This window comes from Cydia pomonella, chromosome 13 (assembly GCF_033807575.1).
Source record: "Cydia pomonella isolate Wapato2018A chromosome 13, ilCydPomo1, whole genome shotgun sequence".
Lineage (NCBI taxonomy): Eukaryota > Metazoa > Arthropoda > Insecta > Lepidoptera > Tortricidae > Cydia > Cydia pomonella.
In genome coordinates, this window is record NC_084715.1 from 8244707 (window position 1) to 8270222 (window position 25516).

The 25516-nt window shown below is 34.0% G+C and overlaps 1 protein-coding gene across 1 annotated transcript in view; it reads left to right on the forward strand.

The window, feature by feature from the left end:
- Nucleotides 1–25516, forward strand: part of LOC133524099 (uncharacterized) — a 171866-nt gene that overhangs the window by 95151 nt on the left and 51199 nt on the right. The window contains exons 24-26 of the mRNA XM_061859943.1: nt 2636–2728; nt 3180–3296; nt 5310–5429. Coding sequence (XP_061715927.1) covers nt 2636–2728; nt 3180–3296; nt 5310–5429 — 330 coding nt within the window. The remainder of the gene's footprint in view (nt 1–2635; nt 2729–3179; nt 3297–5309; nt 5430–25516) is intronic.

Sequence of the window (25516 nt, forward strand, 5' to 3'; positions counted from 1 at the left end):
GGTTGCCACTGACGTATTATAACAAAAATATATAGCCGAGGAGCAGTTTTAGTATTTGGCAAAAGTGTTTTATTAATACAAGAAACAATATTACGAGGAAGTCTATTAGCCCATCAAATACATTAACTCCACGTAAAAAATAGGTCGCTTCAAATGAATGATGTTTTATAGCTTTTAGAACAATTGGGTTTTAGATTCTTAAGAAAGTCTGGCTATTCTGTTGTAGTTTTTGACTTTAGAAACAATCTCAATAAGATTTACTAAATTAAATAAAGTACTCATCGTTAACGAAACGTACTTATTACCTAATTTGATTTCAGTATGTTGCATGAATTATTTATAAGGTCTATAAATATGTCTGAATGTTGTACAAAATGAAATAAATGAATCATTTGCAATTTATCATTATTTTAACGGAACGGAATACGATACAGCGGTATTTAAAAATCCGCAATTAACCTTTTCGTGATGGCAAGACTGTTGTAAAAACGTCCTCTCCTGTTCATTTATTTTATTAAATAAATTAATTATCCGACCGTCGTAACGAATTCAAATGAAAGCTTTTAATTTCTCTTAGAATAATTCAAATTCTTTTAAGTTATTTTAAGGTATGATGTTAATTCTTTTATTTCAACATCACATCAAAGTTGTGCTTGGATACTTTTGAATACCTCACCCTCTCTAATATGACGCTTGTTCAGTAAATTTACTGTTTCTTCAAATTAATAGCTACGGCAGATGTGATTTTTTCACTAAAACGAACAGTTTATTTTTGATATCACTTTTGCATCTTGAATACCCACTCGTACCGATCAACTTTTTGGGTAATTACAACGTTTGGCAATGGTTTTTATCTGAACCATGTAACCATATTGGCAAACATTTGTAAAATACAATATTACCGACCAATACTTTTAAGTTCACCTTTGAATATTGACGAAATCGAAACTTGAAACTAAATTTTTATTTTACTTTTATAGTGTATCGATTGCCTAGAACTTCGCTGTTTTATATACTACTGACTAACAGCTATTATTCAAGATCAAATTCAAGCCTAAATCTCCTGAAAATGTTTCAGCAGATCACACCTGAATTTTCTATATTTCATATGAATTTTGTTAAAATTGAATATTATTAAAGTTAAGTTTTTTCTGGCTCCCTCGCTTGATTTAGAACCGAGAACTCCGAGAACTCCTGAGTTCTACGAACAATAGAGCAAGAGCTATCGTTTGAAACCAAATATATGTCTGTGCCTTGTTAAATTACATCAGCATAACACGTATGAAGTTAGCATATCATTGTATTCAAAAATAATTAATAATTGTAATGAATGGTCTCAGAGATGTCTTTTTTGTGTCAGGAACTCTTTGTTATCACGTGACAAGGCAATACAATTTTTTTTATTCCATTTGTAACTAAATGATATGATATGTAGAACTCCAATAAAAACGTGATCTGCTAGACTTTGATAAGCCAACTTCACAGACATCTTTGAATAGTTAGTTAGCCACGTAACTAAGACATGGTTTATTCCACTAGTAATTGATTACTTTACTTGACCGCTGTTCTTTATTTATTACTCGTAGTCGTAACGTAACATGTTGTGCAATATAAACGAGCTTTGTGTAGGTAAAATTTATGATCCATTCAGTTGTGCGATTTAGTGTTGGTTAAGACTCAAGCCCTTTGAGTCCTCTGCTTTAAGACTCGACTCAGTTTGTTAGACTCTAGTCATTAAGTCGAAATTCGAGTCTTTATCGAGACCTAAGTCTTTTGTAAAGACCTGAGCCCTTTGAAGAGAACTCTCAAATTATGTACAAAAGTTTATTAATAGGTATTGTCTCCACATTCACATGGGTTATGTACAAATCATTAAAAAAATACAATTTTTTCTTGTGTTACTCGTAGATAAAACTAACATTTTTGATGAAGTCTTTATTCGAAGACTTAAGTCCTTCTAGGTTGCACTTAAAAAAAAAGACTCGACTCTTGATTTAAAAGACTCTGAAGTTTTTCAAGCGCAAATTCGCGTAGTAACGACTGGAGTTCTTAAAATGTAGACTTAAAAGACTCGAGTTATTACCAAATCTAGCACGATTCCCACACTGACACTGAAATCTTCACGGTAAAGTGAAGCAACAAATAAATAACTAAAAATAATAAACTTAATGTTGACGATAATGACTTGAGACTATGAATGCGAAAGTAAATCTGTAATTACCTCTTCGCGCTTAAACCGCTAAACCGATTTAGATGAAATTTGGTAAGGAGATAGTTTGATTCCAGGGTAGGATATAGGATATTTTTATTCGAGAATTTATCTCTTAGGGGGATGAAAAGGGGAGGTAGAAAGCCCTCTATCCAATTGTCTTTGTTCATGTTCCCGTACATATATTTTAAACTGTGCGGGCTGTGCAATAAAGAGTATTGCATTGTTATAATAAAAATACGTAGAGACGTAACTTTTGTATCTAAAAATCTATCTCTTTATCATAAAAATTACATATATTAAATGATAGAGCCAAACTGTACGGCTACCATGAGTTGACATTTGACGTTTATGCTAGCGACTGCGTGAACTCGATCGCAGTCCATCTCGCTTGCACTAATATTCGTTATAACTCTTTCGTTACAGAAAACATATGCCACTGTAAATTTGAGTTGAAGTATATTCCACCGATAAAACCTCTTCTCCCACCGTCATCTGTACCCTCTTCTACAGAAGTAGGTAAGAAACCTTATTGTACTTACTTATAATTAGTAGAAAGGAATCTGTTTACTAATTGTATCCTAATTTCACTTAATTACTCTTAAATATATTATGTACAGATGTAGTGAATAATCCTTGACCATCGTATTTCACGGAAACTCACAAACGTGTTATGCTCTTTCAGTCAGTCTAAGAAATTATGCACTTACGGTAAATTTAATTGTTGAAAATTGATGCGTGACTGATGGGTGGTATACTAGCAAAATATCAAAACAAAAATCTGTGCAACTACCCGACGAAAACTCTATGAAAAAGGTAGCTTAATAACAGCAAAACAACATCGAATTGGACTATTTCCTAAAAATTATGACTTGAGTTGTGTTTAAAACATGAGAGTTTTAAATAATATGATTGATTTCAAATACTTACTCCTTGATAACCTTATTGGTAATCATAACAATTACAACAGTGACTTCGCCTCCTTCGTTGACCAGAGTTTGCGAGTGCTTCGGCAAGGCAAAACCAGTACTTCCTGAGCATGAAGAACCCTGCTGCTTACAGTTCAGAAGCATCCCTATAAAAACAGGTAATAATTGTACTAAGTATCAGGTAATAGTATTTTTTGCAACAGGTACAGTCAACCAATTTGAATCCTAGGCCAATATAGAACCTTGTCGCTTTAACTACTCTATCCATGACATACATCACTCAATAAGCACTGTCGTAGAAGTCATTATGACATGGTTCTATAGTGGCCTAGGAATCAAATTGGTTGACCGTGCATAATAAGGGTTCTCGGGCCTTTGTTTTGTAACTTCGGTCCTTGAATTGTAAGACCTATCTATGTATGTACCTATGTTTTTCTAAGACAGCAAACACTAAAGCTTATAAATAAAATCAAAATAAATATTAGTTTGTAGATCTTTGCCTCAGAATCAGAAGTCAGAATAAAAGTAAACAGTTATTATTAGGCTTGGGACTTTTGGATGTTCGCCGTGGTTCTAGAATCCAAGGAGTCGACATTATGTTATAATATTTTTTTCGAAGTCAAAGTCAATGTGTAAAAATAAAATATGATATTAGATGATTGATGCTGTTATAACGGTAATAAACACGTTATTATGACTGTGACATAATAACGTATTTACGTATGCCGCTAGATAAATTTTGTCGTATGCGTGATCGAGGAATGCTTGATCGGAAACGAGGTTTGTTTGAGGGTAGTGTTATAATCTTTAGTTCATTAGATTACTATCAGATAGTAATTGATACGCGTACTGTGGTTTCCTAAATTAAAAATAAATAAATCACTGTGATGGCTCAGCTTACGCGGCGAGATGTTCGGGTGATTATGTTATATAATTTTCGTCGCGGTCTTTCAAAGGAACAATGATGAGCGACCTAAGTCAAGACTCGATTCTTGGCTCCTACACCACGTCAATGCTCCAGCACATAGAGCTGGTTCTACAATTAGCTTTCTGGAGGAGTCTTAAATACAATTGCTCAGCCATCTTCCCTACAGCCCAGACTTAGCGCCATGTAATTTTTCTTTGATCCCTTACGTACAGAAGCAGTTGAAAGGGCGTTTTTTTTTTATTACCTAGTTACTACGAGCGTTTGAAAAAAATGCTCTAATATTCCACCGTCCTTTTGGAAGGAGTTTTTTGCCACTTGGTTCGAGCGTATGAAGGCTTGTAAAGCTGCTAAAAGTAATCACTTACAAAACTAAACTTAGTATTACTTTTTTTTTAATTAATCACTTTTAATAAAAGTAAATACTCTGTAAGTACGACAAAATTTATCTAGCAGCATACGTATTACCAATATAAAAGCATAAATCATGACATCTAATATAATATTTTATTTTTACACTTTAACTTTGACTTCGAAAAAAATATTATAACATAATGGCCACTCCGTGGATTCTAGAACCACGGCGAGCGTTTAAAAGTCGCAAGCCTAGTTATTATTCCTAAGAATACTGATTTTAGGATTCTACAGACAGCCGCCCCGCGCGCCACGCTTCTTATGAAGTTGATTTTAATCTCACTAGCAGTCATTTAATCAACAAATAAGAGTTCTTGAGTAGAAAAACAGATGTTTTGTACCTGTTTTACATTGTCTAACGTTACTTTCATTTTAATAAAAATATGTAGTCACATCCTATATAAATTGTATATACTTACAGATGTCAATCACAATGAAAAAATTAGATTGTAATTTTATGTAATATTATGTAATAAATATTTTTTTTTATGTTTTTTTTTAGAGTAATTGGTAATGTAATAGTTTTTGTATTGTTAAAATTATATCATTATTTTATAGAATATTGCCATGATAAATGTATTTATATTGATTAAACATTTACATTTATGTAGTCACAAAAGAGCTTTTCCTTTTACAACAGACTCGATATCATCAACAAATTAACCGCTGTCCAATCCAGAATCCAGTTGTGGTTCAATCTCTCGAGATAATAATTATATTGATACCCGAGCCACAAAAGATTCCCAAATTGAATCTCAATCGTAAGCGCAATCACTTACGAATATTTTAAATAAGCAATCTTACAACCAGCTTCTTGTATCTTATAATTTAGTGAGATCTCGGAGGCTGACGCTTCGCAATGATGGCAAGGTGACGGCACGATGGCGGACGGTGATCCGGCGCTGGCCACGCCTGAAGAATCGAGTGGCCACTATAGACGCATTAACTTTTGGTAAGTTTCAGAAAACGTTATTTTGAAAGGATAAGTTACGTGGTTGTTAAGATGACAACGATGATGAACAGAGTACAACAAATTATTATGAGCAGAGTAGAATTTTTTAAATGTTGAAAAAAATGACAATGTTAATAACCTACCTATACTACGTCAATAGCTATACTATGTCAATGTTAATAATTACAGAGTATTTAAGGCAAAACTATTTTTTTACAAGCTTTTATTTAACTCTACCTGTTCGTGGGTAACTAGCTTTTTTTTTTTCAAATCTTGCAAACCATTTTTCAACCACTTCCTAAGATCCGATTGAGCTGAAAAGTTGCAAACATATGTCTATCGGGACAATACAATATTATGATATCATCGAGATGATCTGATGATGGAGACAGGAGGTGGCCATAGGAACTCTGTGATAAAACAACGCAACCTAATAATTGTGTTTGGAGTTTATAAGAATTGTCTCGATGAGTTGCCTGTGGAAAGAAAAGTAATACAATCCGCGATACAAGCTTGTAACAAGAAAGTATTTTTGCCATAAAATATTTAATATTCTAATAATATGCCAAAAGCTTCCAAATTACTTAGAAGTATACAAAATAATTAAATTTTAAAAATTTACTGAAATATCCAGTTTCATGAATCAAACTCCAACCCAGTTTGATGAACATTTGAATGCAAACCACGTAAGCATTGCAATTTTGGACTAATTACTCAAATATGTTAGCGTTTAATCATTGCATTTGCGTAATGCTTTTGCTTTGTAACGTTTGGGAAAAGCTTCTAATTAAAATCGTTAATGATCATAATGTCGAATTCAATTCCGATTTGGAATGTGGTTCCGGTTGTTGATGATAACCTTTGATAATAAAATATCTGTACATAAAAAATAAGCACTTGAAACGTGAAGTCTTTCGGTTTTTTTTAGTGATATACCTATGTATTTCCATTGCGTTCCTACTTAAATTATAACATCGTCGCATGAACAAGTTAAGAGTCATATTTATATAGGTACATTGGTATTTTACTGGTATTTATTATAAGCCTTCTCCGAGCATTTGCCTCCATGAATTCTATGAATTTATTCTTAATTTTAATTTAATTCTCGCTTTTATTTTGACATCAAAATAATAATTTTATTATAATTTGCCCGTGTGTCTTGGTTCCGCCAATACATGTACGGACAAGTGCATACGTAAGTGCGTGCGAAATGCGCCCGCAAAAGACAACAAAATGATATAATTTTCATATCAAAATGTATGCTCGAATTGGTCTCTTTGTAACAACTATCTGTTAAAGTACTTGTAGGAAGAGCTCACTTATGCTGGTTTACCTCAGTTTCGGTTCACCTGATAATATATCTAAGTTAATTCTGGCCATTTTCCCGAGTTTCAACAAAAAGCTTTTTCATTTTCATATTGCGGAACCTTGACCAAACTGAGTAATTTGCGGGTAGCAACTGAACTGAATTTACTTGGAACTCTTTGGAGTTTTCACCGATATTTGCTTTGAAGTCGAGCCTTATTGTGTTTGTTATGTGACATAACTTCGCAGTACTGAATATTTGTGTATGTACATATTTTAACGTTAAAATTATACGTTATAGCAGATTCGCAAAACGTGTGTGTTATTGAATATGGTAAATGTAATTACGAGAATCAGGATACTACGAAAAATACATAGTACTTAATAATAATTGTAAATACTTAGATCCGTTGTGAATATAATTTTGTGTTAAATTAAGTGCGGATCAAAAAAGCTTTTTTACACAGTAGCCGTTGTAAAAGCAATAATGTTTTCAGTTCAACTGTGAATCGGAAGACTCCGACCACGCCAAGGTTGCATTGACTTGGCAATGCCAATGCATACTTCGCTCATATGAGCGCCATACTTTCCGAACCACTAGTGTGATCGGACGCGTTATATTTACATGGTGTTTCACGAGGACCACGAAATATTTTAATAGAGTATTCGTGATCATATTTAAAGACTAAAATGTCCTAATAAACTTTTCTGTAATTCACCTAATTTCAGAGTTAATGCCAATAAATAAAAAAAATATTGGCAATTTACCTGCTTAGTGCTAAACGCTTGTTTGATGGCGATGTTGCTACTATGGGACGTAGTCTACATATTTTCATTGATAGATGTAGAAAAGTGACAATTACATTGCAAAAACAACGTTTTACGAAAAAAAGTGAAAATTCATTTAAGTGACAGGTCTACTTAATATTTGATTTTTATTTACAAATACATAAAAAAAAAGAAACTAACAAACTCAAACAAAAATTTTTTTTTTTTTACGAATTTGACCTAAACTCGTATAAAATGTTTTCCTTCTTTTGGCCTCAGAAATGCGTGGTTAAAATCTTTCGGGTTCCTTGTGATACACCGTGTATATATGTAAATGTATTTGCTGAAAAGGTCTCTCCTGTTCTAATCTTGTGTTTTATCATTCAACCATCACATTTGCCGCCGGCGTTTAGAGTTTCTACCCTTTAGTGAGCCATTATAACTTTCTATAATACTAGTTTTATAGTTTATAAACGGAACTAATCCGCTTTTTCAAATAAAATGTGTATTATATAGAAACAATCCGTTTAAAATTATACTCAGTTTCGTATACGATAAGAATTAAATTACGACGTATGCAGTATCTACTTGTGTCGTTATTTCATAAAAATTATGTTGTATTAGGCTCGTGTTGCTTAAAGTTGGAGGTTTAACCTATCGTGTGGGTACTACACGGCAAAACCTATTTTAGGTATCTATTTTATTGTGGAACAAAGTTTATATTCATGTTATACTTTTTTTATATATTCATATCAAACCAGTATATTATCGAGCGAGACTCACATCGATTGATATTATTTTCCAATATTTTAAATATCTAAATCTGGCTCCGTTTGTTGGTGGTAATTGTATCACAAAATCAAATCTACCACCATGTTTAAATTCTCCGTAATATACAAAACACAGGTGAATCCGGTAAATATAAAATCTTGCTCATTTTACATTCAATCGCACGAATTTTCCAATATGCAATTTCAGAGAAAATTCTGTCTGTAAATGTTCTGACGGCTGCAGATTAACTCCCTCCCTAGGCTGCCATTTAACCTGTTCCTATTTGTGTGGTGGTGAAGAATACCTTGGTAGTGCCGTTAGAGATCAGAAAAATAAAGTTGTCGAAAAAATGAATTCTTTTGACTGTCTTCAGGTGAACTCCGGCTTAAATATGCAGATATTTAATTCTTATAAAAGTTCTGTTATTGCTGAAGATTTCGGTCGATATCAGATCACGGTCATGTATTTATTCGATATTATGGAAAAACTTTGTATTCTGTCAACTGGAGCGAAAATTATGTTTCCGGCTGACATACTGCTTCCGAAGTAACTTAGGAGTTTGCGGACGGGGATCAAAGGAAATGATTATTAGAGTTGAGTAGTAATTTCCCTATTGTCAGTGTGATTAAATTTGATCGATTATTATGTTGCTTGTGACAAGGAGTTTTAGTAAATTCATGTGATTGGATACGATTTTGCAATAAAACATGGGAATATAGTATCCATCGGATATTATAGCGGAGCAAATGAAATTAATTATACTGGGTGTTCATATATATTCGAGATTTTTGTAAGCATGTCATATAATAGATAGAAGAGAAATAGAAATATATTTATTTGCGAGAAATGTGGTACACATTAGGTGGTAACATTTCCTGTACGTTCAGCACCTTTCGCCGACAATATGGGTAGGAAAATTTTTACCTTACACACACATTATAATTCAAATTTAATTACCCATACATAATCATACCTAAACACACAAAATCACAAATTACAGGATCTCTAGGCCTAGAGATATTCAAGAGGTCTCTAGTTCTAGAGATATTCAAGAGATCTCCAGTTCTAGAATTATACATACAACACAGTTGTGTGGAAACATCTGTAATTATTAGAACGCAATTTGACTTCTGATCCTTGCAGTGGTGCGCCTAGGATTTTAGGAATCCGATTGCCGACGAGCGTAATTGCGTCTTATTTAATTTACTTTTTTTAAAGTGTTATTGATTTTCTTTCTCTATCTTATAGCTATAACGTAATGATTAAAGAGTAATTGTTCTATCGAATCTATCTCCGTGGTCATTGATTTATTACCTTTAATTTAACGAAAAAACAATACAGGGTTTTACAAAATCCTAATTTGGCCCCTTTTTGATAGAAAATATAAAATGCTTTACTTAATTTAATACAATTCGGATTTAAGACAGGAAGACATTATCAAATTACGTGTCTAATAACGAGCCATTACGGCGATTATCTTTCATTTTATTGTGATTACGTGATTCTTACGACGAGCCCATTATTCCCTTTGCATACCAGCTATACGAAACTACTTAAGAAACAATATTACTATGATCTAGAGAGCCATCAAAATTGTACAGAATCGGAGACCACTCATATAATGGTTTGCTTAGGGTAGTAAAGTACTGAGCGATGTTATCACAGTTCTGAAAGCTCGTTAAAGCTGCGAAGTTTCTGTTGAACTGGATTACGTGACCAACATAAGATAACGGATCGCCAGTTACAAGCTGTGTATCCATCTGGGAATCACAATTTCTCAAATAGCCTAGAGCAGGCAGATAGTCATCAATTTGTGCGGCTGAATTTGGTAACAAATTATTATGACCAGCTATGGACTCGTTGAAGCCTTTGCTGCATGAATCTGATTTGTATTATGTTAAGTAAGCAAATATGTAATATATAAACTAGTTTATCTACATCCATATAATAACCTCCCTACAATATTAATATATTCAGACATAAATAAGCTAACGGCCTACATATATCAACAAACATGCATCTATCATCGGGTGCATCGTAATGTCACTTGATATCCAACAATATGGCAGTCGGCTCTCGACTCTATACTTTCTCACGAAAAAGTTTGCATTACCGCCATTTAAGGTTTAGTTTGTCTTTTATAAATACAAATCGTTTATTTACCAAACGATTTTATATACTGACATAACAGATTGAACTTAACATAAATTCGATTTTACAATTAAACTTATAAATATCCGTCGGCCCCAAACTAGGCGCAGCCTGTATCTCGGGAACCAGAAAAAAGATTTCACTGAGAGATTTCACTCGTTCAAGCAAAGCACTGGTATTCTATCGGAACCCAAATTACGTGGTGAGTGTGATGTAAAAGTGTGGATGAAGTGGTAAAAAATACTAAATATTATCAGATCAGATTTTAAAAGCCATACTTGTTTCTAAATAAAATATGATAGCCGTTTTTTGAATTAAAATCTCAAATTTAAAAATAATTCAAGTACAAAAAATGTATTCAGAATGAATACAAACAAAAAATACAATCAAAAAGTAATCATATAGGAAGGACATGCGTAAGTGGAATTATTTATATTTAAGGAGTGGAGTGTGAGTGTGTGTTTGTGTGTGTGTGTGTGTGTGTGTGTGTGCGTGCGTGTGTGTGTGTGTATATGGGTGTATGTATACGCTACTTAAGTATGAATGATGTTTTCTGTCTGATCTTAAGACTGAGAAAGAAGCCATGAGAAGATAGAGCATGAGAAGTCATCAAAGTTACATAATTTGGAAAATCTAATGTATTATTGTACACTGCAAGGTGTAGGAAGAATGGAAAGCGTTTGGCGAATTCACTATTAACTCAAGGACAACAGACAGTCAGGTGAATAACACGTTTTTGACGTTTTAATTAGTTTGTAAGTATAAAATTACTTTGTTTTGTTGAAGCTTATGATATTGATGTAGATAAAGTAGTGTATGTACCTGTACATAATTAGGCATTAAAATACTGATGTGATTCATTTGTGATACTCATTTCAATCGTTTCATAAGACTGCACTCGTATTTTAATGTTTTTCATTTTGTAGCAGTCTTGTAATCTATTATTTAGTCTCTTAACTCAGTTAACTTCTAGTATAAAATAATCTCGCAACTTACTTACTAACTGCCTGAGAATAAGTAGTCAACTTATAGTATGACTATCATTAAAGCTGCTAGTCACATGTGTGTGCAGTATGCAATAAAAAAGTAGATACCTAGTTTATCTTCCGTCACTCTACTGGAGAAAAAAAACCAGTACCATAACATTTGTGTAAAAATATCCTTGTATCAATTTTCTCCATAAAGAATAGATGAAACATTTATTGCCATTTGAAAGCGAAAGTAAACTCTAATGAGGGTTTGACAGAACAACTCCCTAGTGGCATTAGAGCCCCCAAACTGTTATTGGTTAAAAATTCCTTGCAGTGAAATAAAAAGGGTGTTTTCTCTTTATTTTATTTGCTGAGGCTCGCATCATTGAGAACATACTGAATTTAGTGCTTTTTTTTCTTTGACCCTCGTCCCAGTTTATCCTGGTCGGGTGTCCCCGTATGGATTGGTATTTTGCTGCCAGATCTCTCTTTGCACGCTAAATTACCATGTAGAAGGTGTATTTTACTCACGTACCAGTTTAGCCGATTTTATTTCTTTGCAACAAATTTGCAACCTTTGCAAAAGCTACTTTGAAGCATTCTTACTTGTACAGTCAGCGTCAAATACTTCGTAGCAGTCAAAGTAGCCAAATAGTTCGGTACACCATATATTTCGTATGGTGTACCGAACTATTTGGCCACTTTGACTGCTACGAAGTATTTGACGTTGACTGTACAGTTAGCATGAAAAGTATTTACCATTCTAAAGCGTATTGTTCATCCAAAAATATTGATGCCGACTGTGCGTATTCATTTTTACATACTCAATTAGATACCAATTAAATCCAAACGTTTTCTTACCGAATGTTTCATCTTTAGTTTTGTAATCTTTAATATACCTACAATATATTTTTTTAAATAATTGCTTATTAGTTCAAATCTTTTGAACGATGATAAATTAAAATAAAGTCTAAAGTAGTCATAAAATTTAAATTAACGTTTGTATTTGTCTATAAATAAATAGCTGTCAAGCAATCTTCTTATTTTTAAGTATTATTTAATAATTCACCTAGAGAACTAAACTGCTTAATATAGAAGCGCTTCAACAATAAATCCAGTACCACGTATACTGTTAATGATTAGTTATGGATCTGATCTGTCTATGTCAAAAGTGACTTTATTGGTTGAAGAAGTGTCACTTTTGACACTAACAGATCAGATCCATAACTAATCCAGATGTCATTCACACTCAGTTTTGCGGTAGCTTGTCGACCGCCATCTTGGTGACATCGGCTTGTGATTAATTTCTTTGTTTCTGCTCATTTCATTACATATCGTGTCATTCATGAAGACGCGTGCCTTAACTCGTAATGTCGTGTTATTAAAGGTTAGATTTGACGAATCTGCGCGTCATCATGGATGACACGAACTACTTAAATAATGTTGCTTCAAGTATAATACTGATAGCTATTATGCAGGTAAGCCAATATGAATGGGTGCGGATAATGAAGAATTAATCTTGATACGAGTGTAACCACCATTCTGGAGCCAACGCGAGGCTACCCACATGGACCATTGTAAAGTCCAGCTATGGCTTTACAGGAGCTAATAAATAACCGTACACTTCTTGTACTAACCGTACAATATTCGTCGTATATATAATATAGCTCCCAACACCTTGACACTGGCTATATAGTCCCATTGACAGAAGCCATTGAATTGAAAAAAAAATCGGACCACGCTCAGTGTAGGGTTCCTTAGTTACCTTGAACTAGGCTTCCTTGAACGGCAGGTATAAGTGGGATCCTGTGTATAACCTGCAAAAGAGAGCAGCATTTTTACTACGAAGGGGAGGCTATTTGCAAAAAACTCAAAAACGGCTCAACCAAACGAGTTCGCTTGGTTTTCATTCGTTTTTTAGGGTCTTTAGGGTTTTTAGGGTTAGGGTGTTTATTATAGTATATAGTCTAAATTAGCCCTAATAAATTGAAATGTGGAATTAATTAATTAAGGATACGTTTAATTTAAGTTAATATCGTTGTCCCTATTCTCATTCTAATATTTCAAATCGCAAGGGTCATGTACTCATGTCCCATTATAGGGGACCCATCACTGGTTCCTTTCCATTACTGGGGTTCCATCACTGGAGCTTTGTGGTCCATGATTGGAGATAAAAAACATAGTTTTAATTTGTTGATTATGTGGAAACGAATTGTAGTATCTTTTGTACAATAGGTACGCCTGAAACATAAAGACGGATAGGACATTCAACTTTTAACACGCTAAGGAGTAGAATTTTTACATGTATCAGGGAAATGACACAAATGCTACAAATTTGCTCTTAAATGTCCCATGACTGGTGCCGTTACCATATAGCTATTCTTTTCGACTAATATTGTTCTCTAAATCCTCAGCAAAATCGTTGTCTAATTTATAAATAAAAACTAACGTACCTACCGAAGAAAATTTGAAATAGAGGTGTATTGTCAAAGAAAACTTTGTGGCCAGTTTAACACATCTCAGTAAAAAATAATGATCAAAATCAAATGGCGTTCTAATAGTTTTAATCATGTGTCGAAAGATGGCAGTAAATTTAGTGTGGCTACAAAATTTTCTTTCACAATGAACTATATTTCAAATACATAGCACTCGCGGAATTCTAACACTCACTGTCCCAAAATTAGGTACAAGTTATGTAATTCGTGCCTCTTCTACTAGAGTAATATCACTGCAACACTGTGTAATTTAGTAACAGGTCACGCACTGATTATTACCTAGATACTCCCGTTGGATGCAAGACACCGGCCATGCTCAATACTGGGAAGAACAAATGTAATTTGACCTTGATATTTGTAAAAACTTTTAGTTATCAAAGATCGCATTTTTTCTGGTTCGGTTGATATTTGGGCGGTTTGCGAAGCGATTTTAATTACAGATTTGGATAGCTCTGATTGTAGGTATTGAAGCTATTATTCAACCCCTCCCTCCTTGCGAAATCACGACTTACCTAATAATTTACGATCGACGGTGCGCAGCCTGCGAGGTCATTAGCGCTTTGATCGTTACTGAACATGATTATTTACTTAAAGAATATAAAGGATGCTATAATTCTAAGCCACGTTATATCGTTTAAGTGTAATTACGTATGTCCTAAACTAAACTTGAACGTTTTCTTGGACTTCCTTCTCTTGACTTTTTTCCGGTTGCATCCTAAAGGAGCCCGGCCTCGAGTAGACTTTGCAACTTTATCCTAAACACGGCACAGCTACTGGGTTTGTACTTATCTGACCTCTTCAGCTAGGCAGAATATTAATCCTTGTTGTTATTATTTCAGTTTCATGGCAGTGTTTCTCTTCAACGAAACGTTAATTTGTAAACATCAAATAATATTTTCGCGTACATACGTTCCAAGATGCATGCTCGTAGTAATAAACTACGAGTTGAGATTCAAACGATTCTAATCGAAATTCTAGACTTAAAATATTTGGTATCACTTTGTGTCTTGATTATTCTTAAACCTAATATCCTAGCTGGTTGTTTTCCGGCGATTGCTTAATCCTTTCATAATCACGTAGAAATACGTCGTCCGGAACAGCATCCAATGCGAAGACCACCTTACAAACCGAGAAAATAAGTCTCATTCATTGTTGTCACTGATAAACATAAACCTTACTCTTTTCGCACTGCCTACCCGAGTCTTCCTAATTAAGAATTTATGCAAATAAATTGTCAATTATGACTCCACTAACTGGAAATATTAAGACCATTAAAGTTATTACCAAGAACCGACTCGATTTCGGGGTACTTATTGCTTGGGAAGTATTTTAATTTAAGAAAACTTTAAACGGGCATGGATTAAAAGTTCCTGTGGTGTTTAATTTATCCTTATAAATTATTCATGATGCTAAAAAAAGGAATCGTTTACAAATTAAGAGATACTCGTAATGTTTACTTTAACGCTTGTAAGGGTCGGTACAGTCGGCGTGAAGTTCCCTTACAAATTGCAGTCGGGTTTCGTCTGTAGTCTAGCTCTAATATGTAGGTGCGAAAATGGCGTTTAAACTACATCCAGTTTCGGTGGTAAAAAATGTTTAAAAATGTTGACCAAAACAATGTTTCAAAACTATACCAATTGCTGCCAATCAATCGCTTTTCGGTGAAGAAAGTTTGGTGAAGACAACGTTAAGGAACGGAACATCCCTTGAATATAATGACAGGAGGCAGTCGTGTTCGCAAAAACGAGAACAAGTGCAGAGTCTATGGATGGTTGCCAAGCAGACCCAAGGCTCCCCAGGCGTGGCAGATAATGCGTGTTTGGGTTCGTTAGAATCGTTTTGATGAGTATTAGTAAAGTTGACTGTTGAAAGAAAAGTACAGTCAGCGATGAAAGCTTATATCATCAATGAAATTTTTGACATAAAACGTGTTAACTCCAGTTGTTTTTAATTTGTTGCGCTCTCGTTTTATTAAATGATAACAAGAATTGAACTGTTAAATGTCAAACGATAAAGATATAAATATTGGTCGGAAAAAACCTCAAATGAACGGACGACCGACTGATCTGAAAGAAATCCATTCAATCGTTCCGCATAATTAAACTGGATGGGGCGTGTGAACACTAGGGTTGCAACATTCATTTCATTATTTAACAACAATTTTTTTAGGGTTCCGTAGCCAAATGGCAAAAAACGGAACCCTTATAGATTCGTCATGTCCGTCTGTCTGTCCGTTTATGTCACAGCCACTTTTTTTCCTAAACTATAAGAACTATATTGTTCAAACTTGGTAAGTAGATGTATTCTATGAACCGCATTAAGGTTTTCACACAAAAATAGAAAAAAAAAACAATAAATTTTGGGGGTTCCCCATACTTAGAACTGAAACTCAAAAATTTTTTTTTCATCAAACATCAAAAATTTTTTCATACGTGTATCTATAGATAGGCCAGAACGGGTATCTATAGATAGGCCATCAAAAATGATATTGAGGTTTCTAATATTTTTTTTCTAAACTGAATAGTTTGCGCAAGAGACACTTCCAAAGAGGTAAAATGTGTGCCCGAAAATTGGTTTGAACGAGATCTAGTAAGTAGTTTTTTTTTAATAAGTCATAAATGGAACGGAACCCTTCATGGGTGAGTACGACTCGCACTTGGCCGCTTTTTTTACTAATCACTATTGTAACTACTAAGTGTTGCAGTTTAGTAGATCAAACGGTAGCAGTTATAATTTTTTTGTGCTATTGCAAATTTCTTCTATGTGCTTCGGAAAACTTGCTAAGCGCCTTTAGTATTCTGCTTTTCTTTATTTATCCTTAAATTAATTAATACATACAATTACTTAACTTGTGTAGCGTTTTAGAAATGTATTTGATCTCCGTTCATTTATTTATTTATAAAGTCAGTATACAAATCTGGCAAATTAAGTACAATCGTAGCTTGTTTTTTTAATACGTAGTCTTATAAAAGTTCAATTAACTCGGAACTACTTGTACGTACCTACAGCGAACAGCAAAATTGCATAGACACATTATTAATGAATAGGAAATTAGCTTACGGACAGTCGAACGTGTGGTGGCAATCTGAACAGAGAAGGAAATGGAGTCATCATTATCTACATTTTTTTATGATTGAATAAATAAAACTCATATATCAAATACAAGGTATGCCGGAAATGTTGTGTTACATATGCTATTCTATTTCTTTAACAATTTTATTCCCACATTTAATCAATAAATTTCCTAGTCATTTAAAACCAGCACTTCTGGCCAAATATTCATAAATTATAGATATGTACGACAATATAATGTGATGCTTGTCGAGAAAAGACAACTGTTATTTATATTTACAGTACATATGGTGCTACTATCCCGCATGCGTGCGGGAATGAGCACTTTCCGTGCATATGTCAAAACTTTAAAGAGCCATAATTATGCACGTTGTACGATGCACGTGCAAATAGGTAATTCGCAACTCGTGTAGATTTAACAAAAGCCTCCCTTCGGTCGTGTTTTAAATGATCACCACTCGTTGTGAATTTCCTATTTTCTGGACTTGTATCGTAAATAACTATTGTAGTTCTTATAAGTGGGTCTGCTTTGACCTAAGTAAATTGAGAAATAATATGAAAAAAAAAAAATCCTTAAAACTTTGGCACTACTGAATAAAGAGTGTATGTTTTAGAGAAATCAATCATTTAATCATAAAATATACTTAGGCGACTCCATTGCCCTCTTTGTTCATAATGCGTACGCTAGAAATTATGTATAAAGTTACCATTATAAAGTGATGTATAGGAGTGTAAGCGCAAAGTCGATATTTAGGTCGAACCATAGTAGTCCCATTCGATAATGTAATAACACTAATAACACCACTAGAGTAATAAGGATAGACATGTAAAAACAAGGTAAGAGTGAAATAGCGCTTTACGAATAAAAATACTTCCAATATGTCGTTGTTTCAATAGCCAAGTCCTTATAGAAGTATCACAAAAGTGACAACCCTGAGCTGTTAACGGCATGGCCAATCGTAACTGGCAATATCGTGAAGGATTTATAGACGCCACATCCCAAATCCAATTCTCTGTGTCGATATTTGAACGGTTCTGATATAAAACTCGTTCAGAAAAAAACGTGTTAAATGCCCCAATAAAAATATGTTACGCGTGGGGATTGGAATATTTTGCATAGCCTTGATTTATAGGCGTATTCAGATTTTAATTATAAGATCTGGATCAATGGGTCTGATCTGTCAGTGTTAAAAGGTGTTAAGAGTAAGGTTGAAGAAATGTCACTTTTGTCTCTGACAAATCTGATCCACAACTGATCCAGATTTAATTATTAAAATCCAAATACACCTGTTAGAATAGTAATATCTTTATGTACTCAGGGATCACAAATTCATAATAATAGGCCTTGAATCTTGATGAAATGATCTTTTAATCTTTTGCCCTGCAACTATTATGGATATAACCTGTCAGCTAAACAGAATAAATGGGTCATTCTACTTTTTGCTATACATAAGACAGTTTTTACATTTTTTTAGTTTAATGCAAATTTTAGAATACATGGTCATTACATTCATATGCTTTTTTGTGATGGAGAAAGAGGCTAAATCAGACTATCAATCTCGATAGCTTTGTTCAATAAATATCTTTTATAAACATTTTCACAGTAACTTAGTGGACCTTGTTTGTATCCCAATTCGTAGGAAAATAAGGCATTTATTTATTTATAATTTATTGCACATAAAATAATAAGTACAAAATAAATGGTGGACTTAAAGCCTTGAGGCATTCATTGCCACCACTGGGTCAAAAAGATACGTTTGTTACGTTTACCATTGTGTTTCCATCTTTTTACGCCAATAATAATATAATATGTATATTAACAAATGTCTAATACATTAATTTAGGAAAGAGCTCGCAAATCTACCTACTTATTTACAAATCTTTTTATTCAATCTCCGACTTCTTGACATGCGAAACATTGTAATTTAGATTTAATTTATATATAAAATAATGTTTATTTTTTTATTGTGATGCATTGTAAGAGTTTGTGAAGTTAGGGCTTGTAGAGTATGATTTCGCCTTATGATTTCGTCTTGGCAACATTTTACATGAAAGTGTTTTTGATAGGATTTCACTTCTTTTTGTAACTTGCTTATGACAATCTGCTATCCCCTAATTTAAAGGGTTGGGGTTGGTGTATTACTATGAATAATCCTGAAATACATTTCTGTATTTCAGGATTTGCTTTTTTTACTGATTCCCCATACAATCTTCAACCCGTTTTTCCCCCTAGCGTACTTTTCCTCGCCCTTTTCACCTTTACGGGGTGATTTTGGGGTTTGAAACTATTCGATATCCTTCCCCATAACAAAAACTATCTGCATATTCTCCATACACAATTCCACCCCCTTTTCACCTCCTTAGGGGTTAATAATTTCAATTTTTTGATTTTTTTTTGCAGTTTGTATACTAATGCTATCCTACATACCATATTTCAGCTTCCTAGGACTTCAGAAAGTACCCTTAGGGTATTGATGATCACCAGTGAGTGAGTGAGTTAGTGACGAAATCGAGGTTTTTTAGATATGAATAAAATCTCAAGTACTTATGAGAGCTATCCAATTGATTTTTTTTATGCTTAATAATCCACTATTGACATTATATAATTTTGTTTAGGTATCTGGTATAATCCAAACCTAAGTTATGGGGGTTCAAAAAAACGACGAAGCGCTTCGAGAAAAGGCAGGTTACATTTGACAGGCTTCGCTTTGCTCGTCTTGGCGGGGGCACTACTTATCTCATAATCTCCTAAGATTATTTTACAGACATAGTGACACTAAAAAGTTGATTTACCCATATTTTTTATACTATGTCGATAGAAAACAAGCGTACGGCCCGCCTGATGGTAAGCAATCCGTAAATTGTAGACGCCTAACTCCAAAGGTGTTACATGCGCGCTGCCGACCTAACACTCAGCGCCCTCCTTGAGCTCAGGCAACCTTACTCACCGGCAGGAACACAACACTATGAGTAGGGTCTAGTCTTATTTGGATGTGGTTTTCCGTAAAGTAGAGGTACGCACTTTCCCAGTTGGGTTCCAATCTAGGTCTAGAAAGACATCCGCTGTTCTGTTCCTGCCACACAAAGCGAGATGACATTCATTGAATGCCTATACCTCTCTTTTCGACGTAGTTTAAAGACATACCCGGGTCCCATACTGAAAACTGATTTCTATAACATTCTGAGCCTTTATGTATCCTAAATAACTTAGCTGAATAATAGCGTAGTTAAGTTACCTATTGTCACTTTTGTTATGAAAGATTACCCCGGTATAATAGGAAAAGTTTGAATGATGTCGCTATAGGGACTTCACGTAACAGGAAGAATTTGCACGATTTATCATTTTATTATTTTATTCATATAAAGCGAATAGTATTTTATATAATCGTGATATAATAGAGCTTTTCATTCGAGTACCGTGTTTAGCCCACGAAGCTTGCTGAGTTGCCTAAGTAAGGTACGAGATTGAAAAAGCTTGATTATATCACTATGGTATACATTATAGCTTTATTATTTTAGGAGATATTCTAGTTTTTCGTATTGACCCGTATTATTTATCCACAAGTGTATTTTGAAAACAACAATGAATGCATTTTATTGTGAACTAATTTCTGTCAGTGTAGTGTATGTAGGTACTGTGACACTAAATTGCAACCCTTATTATTTACCCTTTTAGGAGATGAATTTCAGGATAAAAAGTAACCTATATAATTTTCTAATTTTCTTATAAACTATCTTTGTGCCATATTTGACTCAAATCAAAATGTATAAATATTTAGAGTATGAGTACGAAGTATACGTCTACTAAGTGTTTGTTTATTTTAACATTGGCTTCTCGCGATGTCTTTAACACACGTGATAAATATTAACAGCTCTACGAACCGCTGGGATTTCGGTCGTCAACAGTTGTTTATGCTACGCTCGTAGCGGAAAGCCGTAGTCCGTGCACTTTAGCGTAAACATTTCGTAGCAGTCGGCACTAATGTGTAAAATTCAATAGAAATTTCAAATAATGTAAATATTTAATGACAGATTTTGTTACTATTTGACATAAAACCTAAAATTCTTACGAAGGTTGTTTTCACTGATATATTAATAACTAACATATTTCATACATAAAATTTTATTTCATAAAATATTTCAATTTCAATATTTATTTAAGTATACTAACTGTTGATAAGGGTATGGTTGTCCTTAAAAAAGTGCAAGATTACGAAGTATTGAAGGTAAATTGGCTTGTTTACATTATTTACAATTTCTATTGAACTTCACTTAAGAGATTAGCGCCGAATGGGTATAAAGTAAATTAATGGAATTAATGGTAGTACGAAGGTTTGAACTATAAATAACTCATTTTAATCCGTTATTGACGTTTACGCCTTTCGCTCGTAAGAATTAAAAACCGAACCAAGAAAATAATTAAAATCCGATTCATAATGTTTGAGTGCCCCCCTAGGAATAGCAGCTACGGCAGATTTTTTGACATTTTAATACCAATCAAATTAGTTTAATAGTGTTTCGGGGAGTTTTCAAAATATAATGTATCCAATTAGAGTGAGTACTTAAGAAAATTTAATCGCTGTCAGTTTTTTTGACGAGAATTTAGCATGAAATCTTTTTGGGACCTCAACTTTTTACCCCTTTTACATTGTAATATCGCTTATAGCTTACGAAATGAAGACTAACACCAATTTTTTATTGAAATTTAATGCTGAAATATCGCCACAAAAGTGACAGTGATTAACTTTTCTTAACAACTCACGCTACCTAATTGGGTACACTATTTTCTGAAAACTCCCTTCGGCGTGTTCTTCGATCGAAGTACGGCTATTTCTTGAATTATGGGCATTAAACATGGAGTGTTCCAATACCAATCTATCTTATTATTCGAAGTAAGTAAGATTTATGCTGCTAGCTTTCCGTTTGATATTTGAATCAGGAGATCGATTCAAATTTAACAATTTGTTTTGGTTTTGATACGACCTTGACGATCGTCTTGGTGGTTGGCGTGCGTTGCACTAATCACGCGCGATCTTGAAAGCCGTTTCAAGATAAGACCAGCACCGGATAGTTCGTGTCATCCACGATGACATGCTGATTTGTCAAATCTAACCTTTAATAACAGAACAATACGAGCCAAGGCACGCGACGTCATAAATGACATGATCCATAAAAGTTGTTAAATCTGAAATCTGAAGGTTTTATGTATTATTAAAATTACCATTTTCTGAAAAATAACTTTCCTTTACTTCGACAACAACGTCACACACGACAAACATTAGACATTATATTGGGTTCGAGAATATACACTCAAGAGATTGAGTCCCTTAAACAAACACAATTGTTTACATTACAAACCTGTTCTACAGGCGAGGTGGAATGCGGAACCAAGCATTCCTGCATTTCGTCGTCTACTACGTCGTATAATCTGATTGTTTGTATTACTGCTTGTTAACTAAATTGTCTTAAGTTTGCAATTAAATTGATAGAAAAATAGAATCACCGCTTTTGGAACATCGGTTTAATCCCTCGGGAGTTTATAGCTTCTTTTTTCACAATCCATAACTCCCGCGGAAACAATACATGCCTTTGTTCTTCAGTATACCTACATGAAATAAGATCTTTTTTGAGCAATTGTGATGAAAAAAATATTACCATTGTATCTTTATGCATTTTGACATATTAATTTTCATATTTATTAAATTTGTTAGTTCCAGAAGTTAGTTAATTAAATTAGCTAAAGAGAAAACCATTAACATTACATACTACGGCGCAGTGGTGAAAGGCAAAAACCACGGAAGTTCTAATTAAATTAAAAGTAAAAAGTTAATTGCAACTGGATATCTCATTTGAACGCTACAGAGCACATAATTTGAAAAATACCTATTCTTACAAAGAGAATTTAATAAAGTAAAATAAAAGAAAAACAGTAAATCGTACTTTTCCACAAAAATAAAGTGTAATTAACATTAATAGGAAACTAGGTTCACAAATAAAATAAAATAACTTTAGTTCCCTGAAACTATATACTCATATACCTAAGAGAATTGCTTGCGCTCATTATTTTGATCTCATCGCAATTAGAAAGCAGGAGCTGTACTACAGTCAGCGTCAAATACTTTGTAGCAGTCAAAGTGACCAAATAGTTCGGTACACCATACTAAATACATGGTGTACCGAACTATTTGGCTACTTTGGTTGCTACAAAGTATTTGACGCTGACTGTACAACATTCCTTGAATAAACTTTGTCAAACACTTGAGTGTACCTTTATTACCCTACTTATACATTGATAAAATAAGCTAGGATTCCAGCGGTTGTAATGAAAGCGAGGTAATTGCCCCTCATTAATTAATATATACACGGTGTAACATGAGTAAATCGAAAGATTTTAACCACTCACTTCTGAGGCCAAAAGAAGGAAATAATCATAGTACAAAGAGTTTGTGTGCGCCGTAGTAACTTTATGTCGCCGCACGCACACTCAAACAAAAGCCCCGACTGGCGCACTGGGAAACGGGTGAAGATAACCTACTTTCCCACTCCTTGTACTATGAAAAAATGTTATATGAGTTTAAGAAACTTTCGCCAAAAAAAATTGTTTTATTTTTTTCTTCAAATTTTTCAATGTTTTTGTACATATATATTAAAAGTAAATGGTAAAACTGGCACTGAAAATGAATTTTGACGATTTTCTTTGTAAAACCTAGTTTTTGCAAAGGTTATTTGTCACTTTTTATATTTAGACTACGCCCTATAATGCCAACATTGCCATCAAAAGTCGTTTTACACTAAGTTACAATAAAAAGATGTTGTCTTTTTAAATGCTAATAACTCTGAAACTAGGCGAAATACAGAATAGTTTATATGACTTTTTAGTTTCTAAATGTGATCAGGAATACACTGTTAAAATCTTTCGGTTTCCTCACATTACACCATGTATAATAAGAAAACCTTCTTAGAAACATAATAATGAGCAAGTCATAACAATGGCCATTACAGCTCACAGGATTCTTTCTCGTCGCCACTACATATTAAATCTTATGACAAAGACATAAAAACCATATTTTATTACTTCCTTACCATGTTATGTAATTTTTACGTCCATTGTGTATTATGTTCCCTGTGGTGAAGTATGCTTAACGACTTTAGACCATAAAGTGCAAGCAGTTAATAAAACAGATTCGATTGTCTATGTGTCTGTATGGTAAGTAAGCTGGTGTTGTTCTTAACAACTTTTAAGTGCATTATTATGGCGAAACAGTACAAGTTTTAGCCTTGATGGTCTACTACTATGAGCCATTAAAGTAATGCCTAAAACAACGAAAAGCCCCGAGGACTTTTCGCTTGATGGCTATAATTATGATAAGTAACTGCAAACCTAAAGTGAATTTTTGGTGTGAAATAACTGCGTTTGGAATGGTGCATTAATCGGACTGGAAATACGTTTGTATGAATGGTGGAGTTTATTTAATATATTTAGTAATGGTTGTGTATTATTATGTTAACAGTGGTGTAGAAGTTGTTGGAAATTATCAATCCTACTCTTTCCACCTTTTAACAGCCTCCTAGCCTAGTCGATAGGTACGCTGCCTACGAAGCATGAGGTCCCGAATTCAAATCCCGGTAAGGGCATTTATTTGTGTGTGTATTATAAATATTTGTTCCTTATGCATGTTATCTATTTAGGTGCAGTATGTATTTATCTATTTAAGTTAATATATTGTCGCCTAATACCCATAATACAAACTGCTTAATTTGAAGCTGATCTTGTGAGATTGTTCCAAAAACCACTTATTCTTCTTCGTCGGTCGGTCCCTCAATGCTGAGGATCGTGAAACCATGCCCTTCTGTTGAAGACCAGATTCCTCCATAGGCTTCTATTCCTCGCCAAGCGCATGGCCTCGTGCAGTTTTAATTGCATAGGTGTAGTGATTTGAGCACACCACTAGTAGGGGGACGGCCCTGAGGTCTCGTGCCTTCAACTTTGCCCGTCATAGCAACTCTCTCTAGGCTATCCAGGGAGAGATGTCCGAAGTATATGAGAGTTAGGTCCTGACATATCGTTGACCACCGGTGTTTTATGCGTAGCTCTTCCAATATGGATTTATTAGTACGCATAGCTGTCCAAGGTATCCGTAAAAGCCGGCGCCAATACCAAACTCTCAAACGCGTTGATACGCTTGATCAAATCTGCTCGTTTAGTCCATGTCTCACAACCATAGAGAAAGATTGGGAACACCAGAGAACGCACAATTCTAACGACTTATTAGATCTCTGCAAATGTTCAATCATATTTTGTCTCAGATTTCATACCTGATGGTTTTGTGAACGAGGTTTATCTCTCAAAAACCTCAATGATCTTTATATCTAGATCTTCTTGTAGTTATTCGGGAATCTTAGCTCATTATGAATTTTAAGTAGGTGAAAAATGACGATAATATCTCAACAAATATCGTAACTTTTCCTATTTCTCTCGAGGCAGATTATAGTAAATTAGTACAATACTTTACTGTTAAGTCTAAAAAAACGTATTTTTTTATGGGTTCATTTA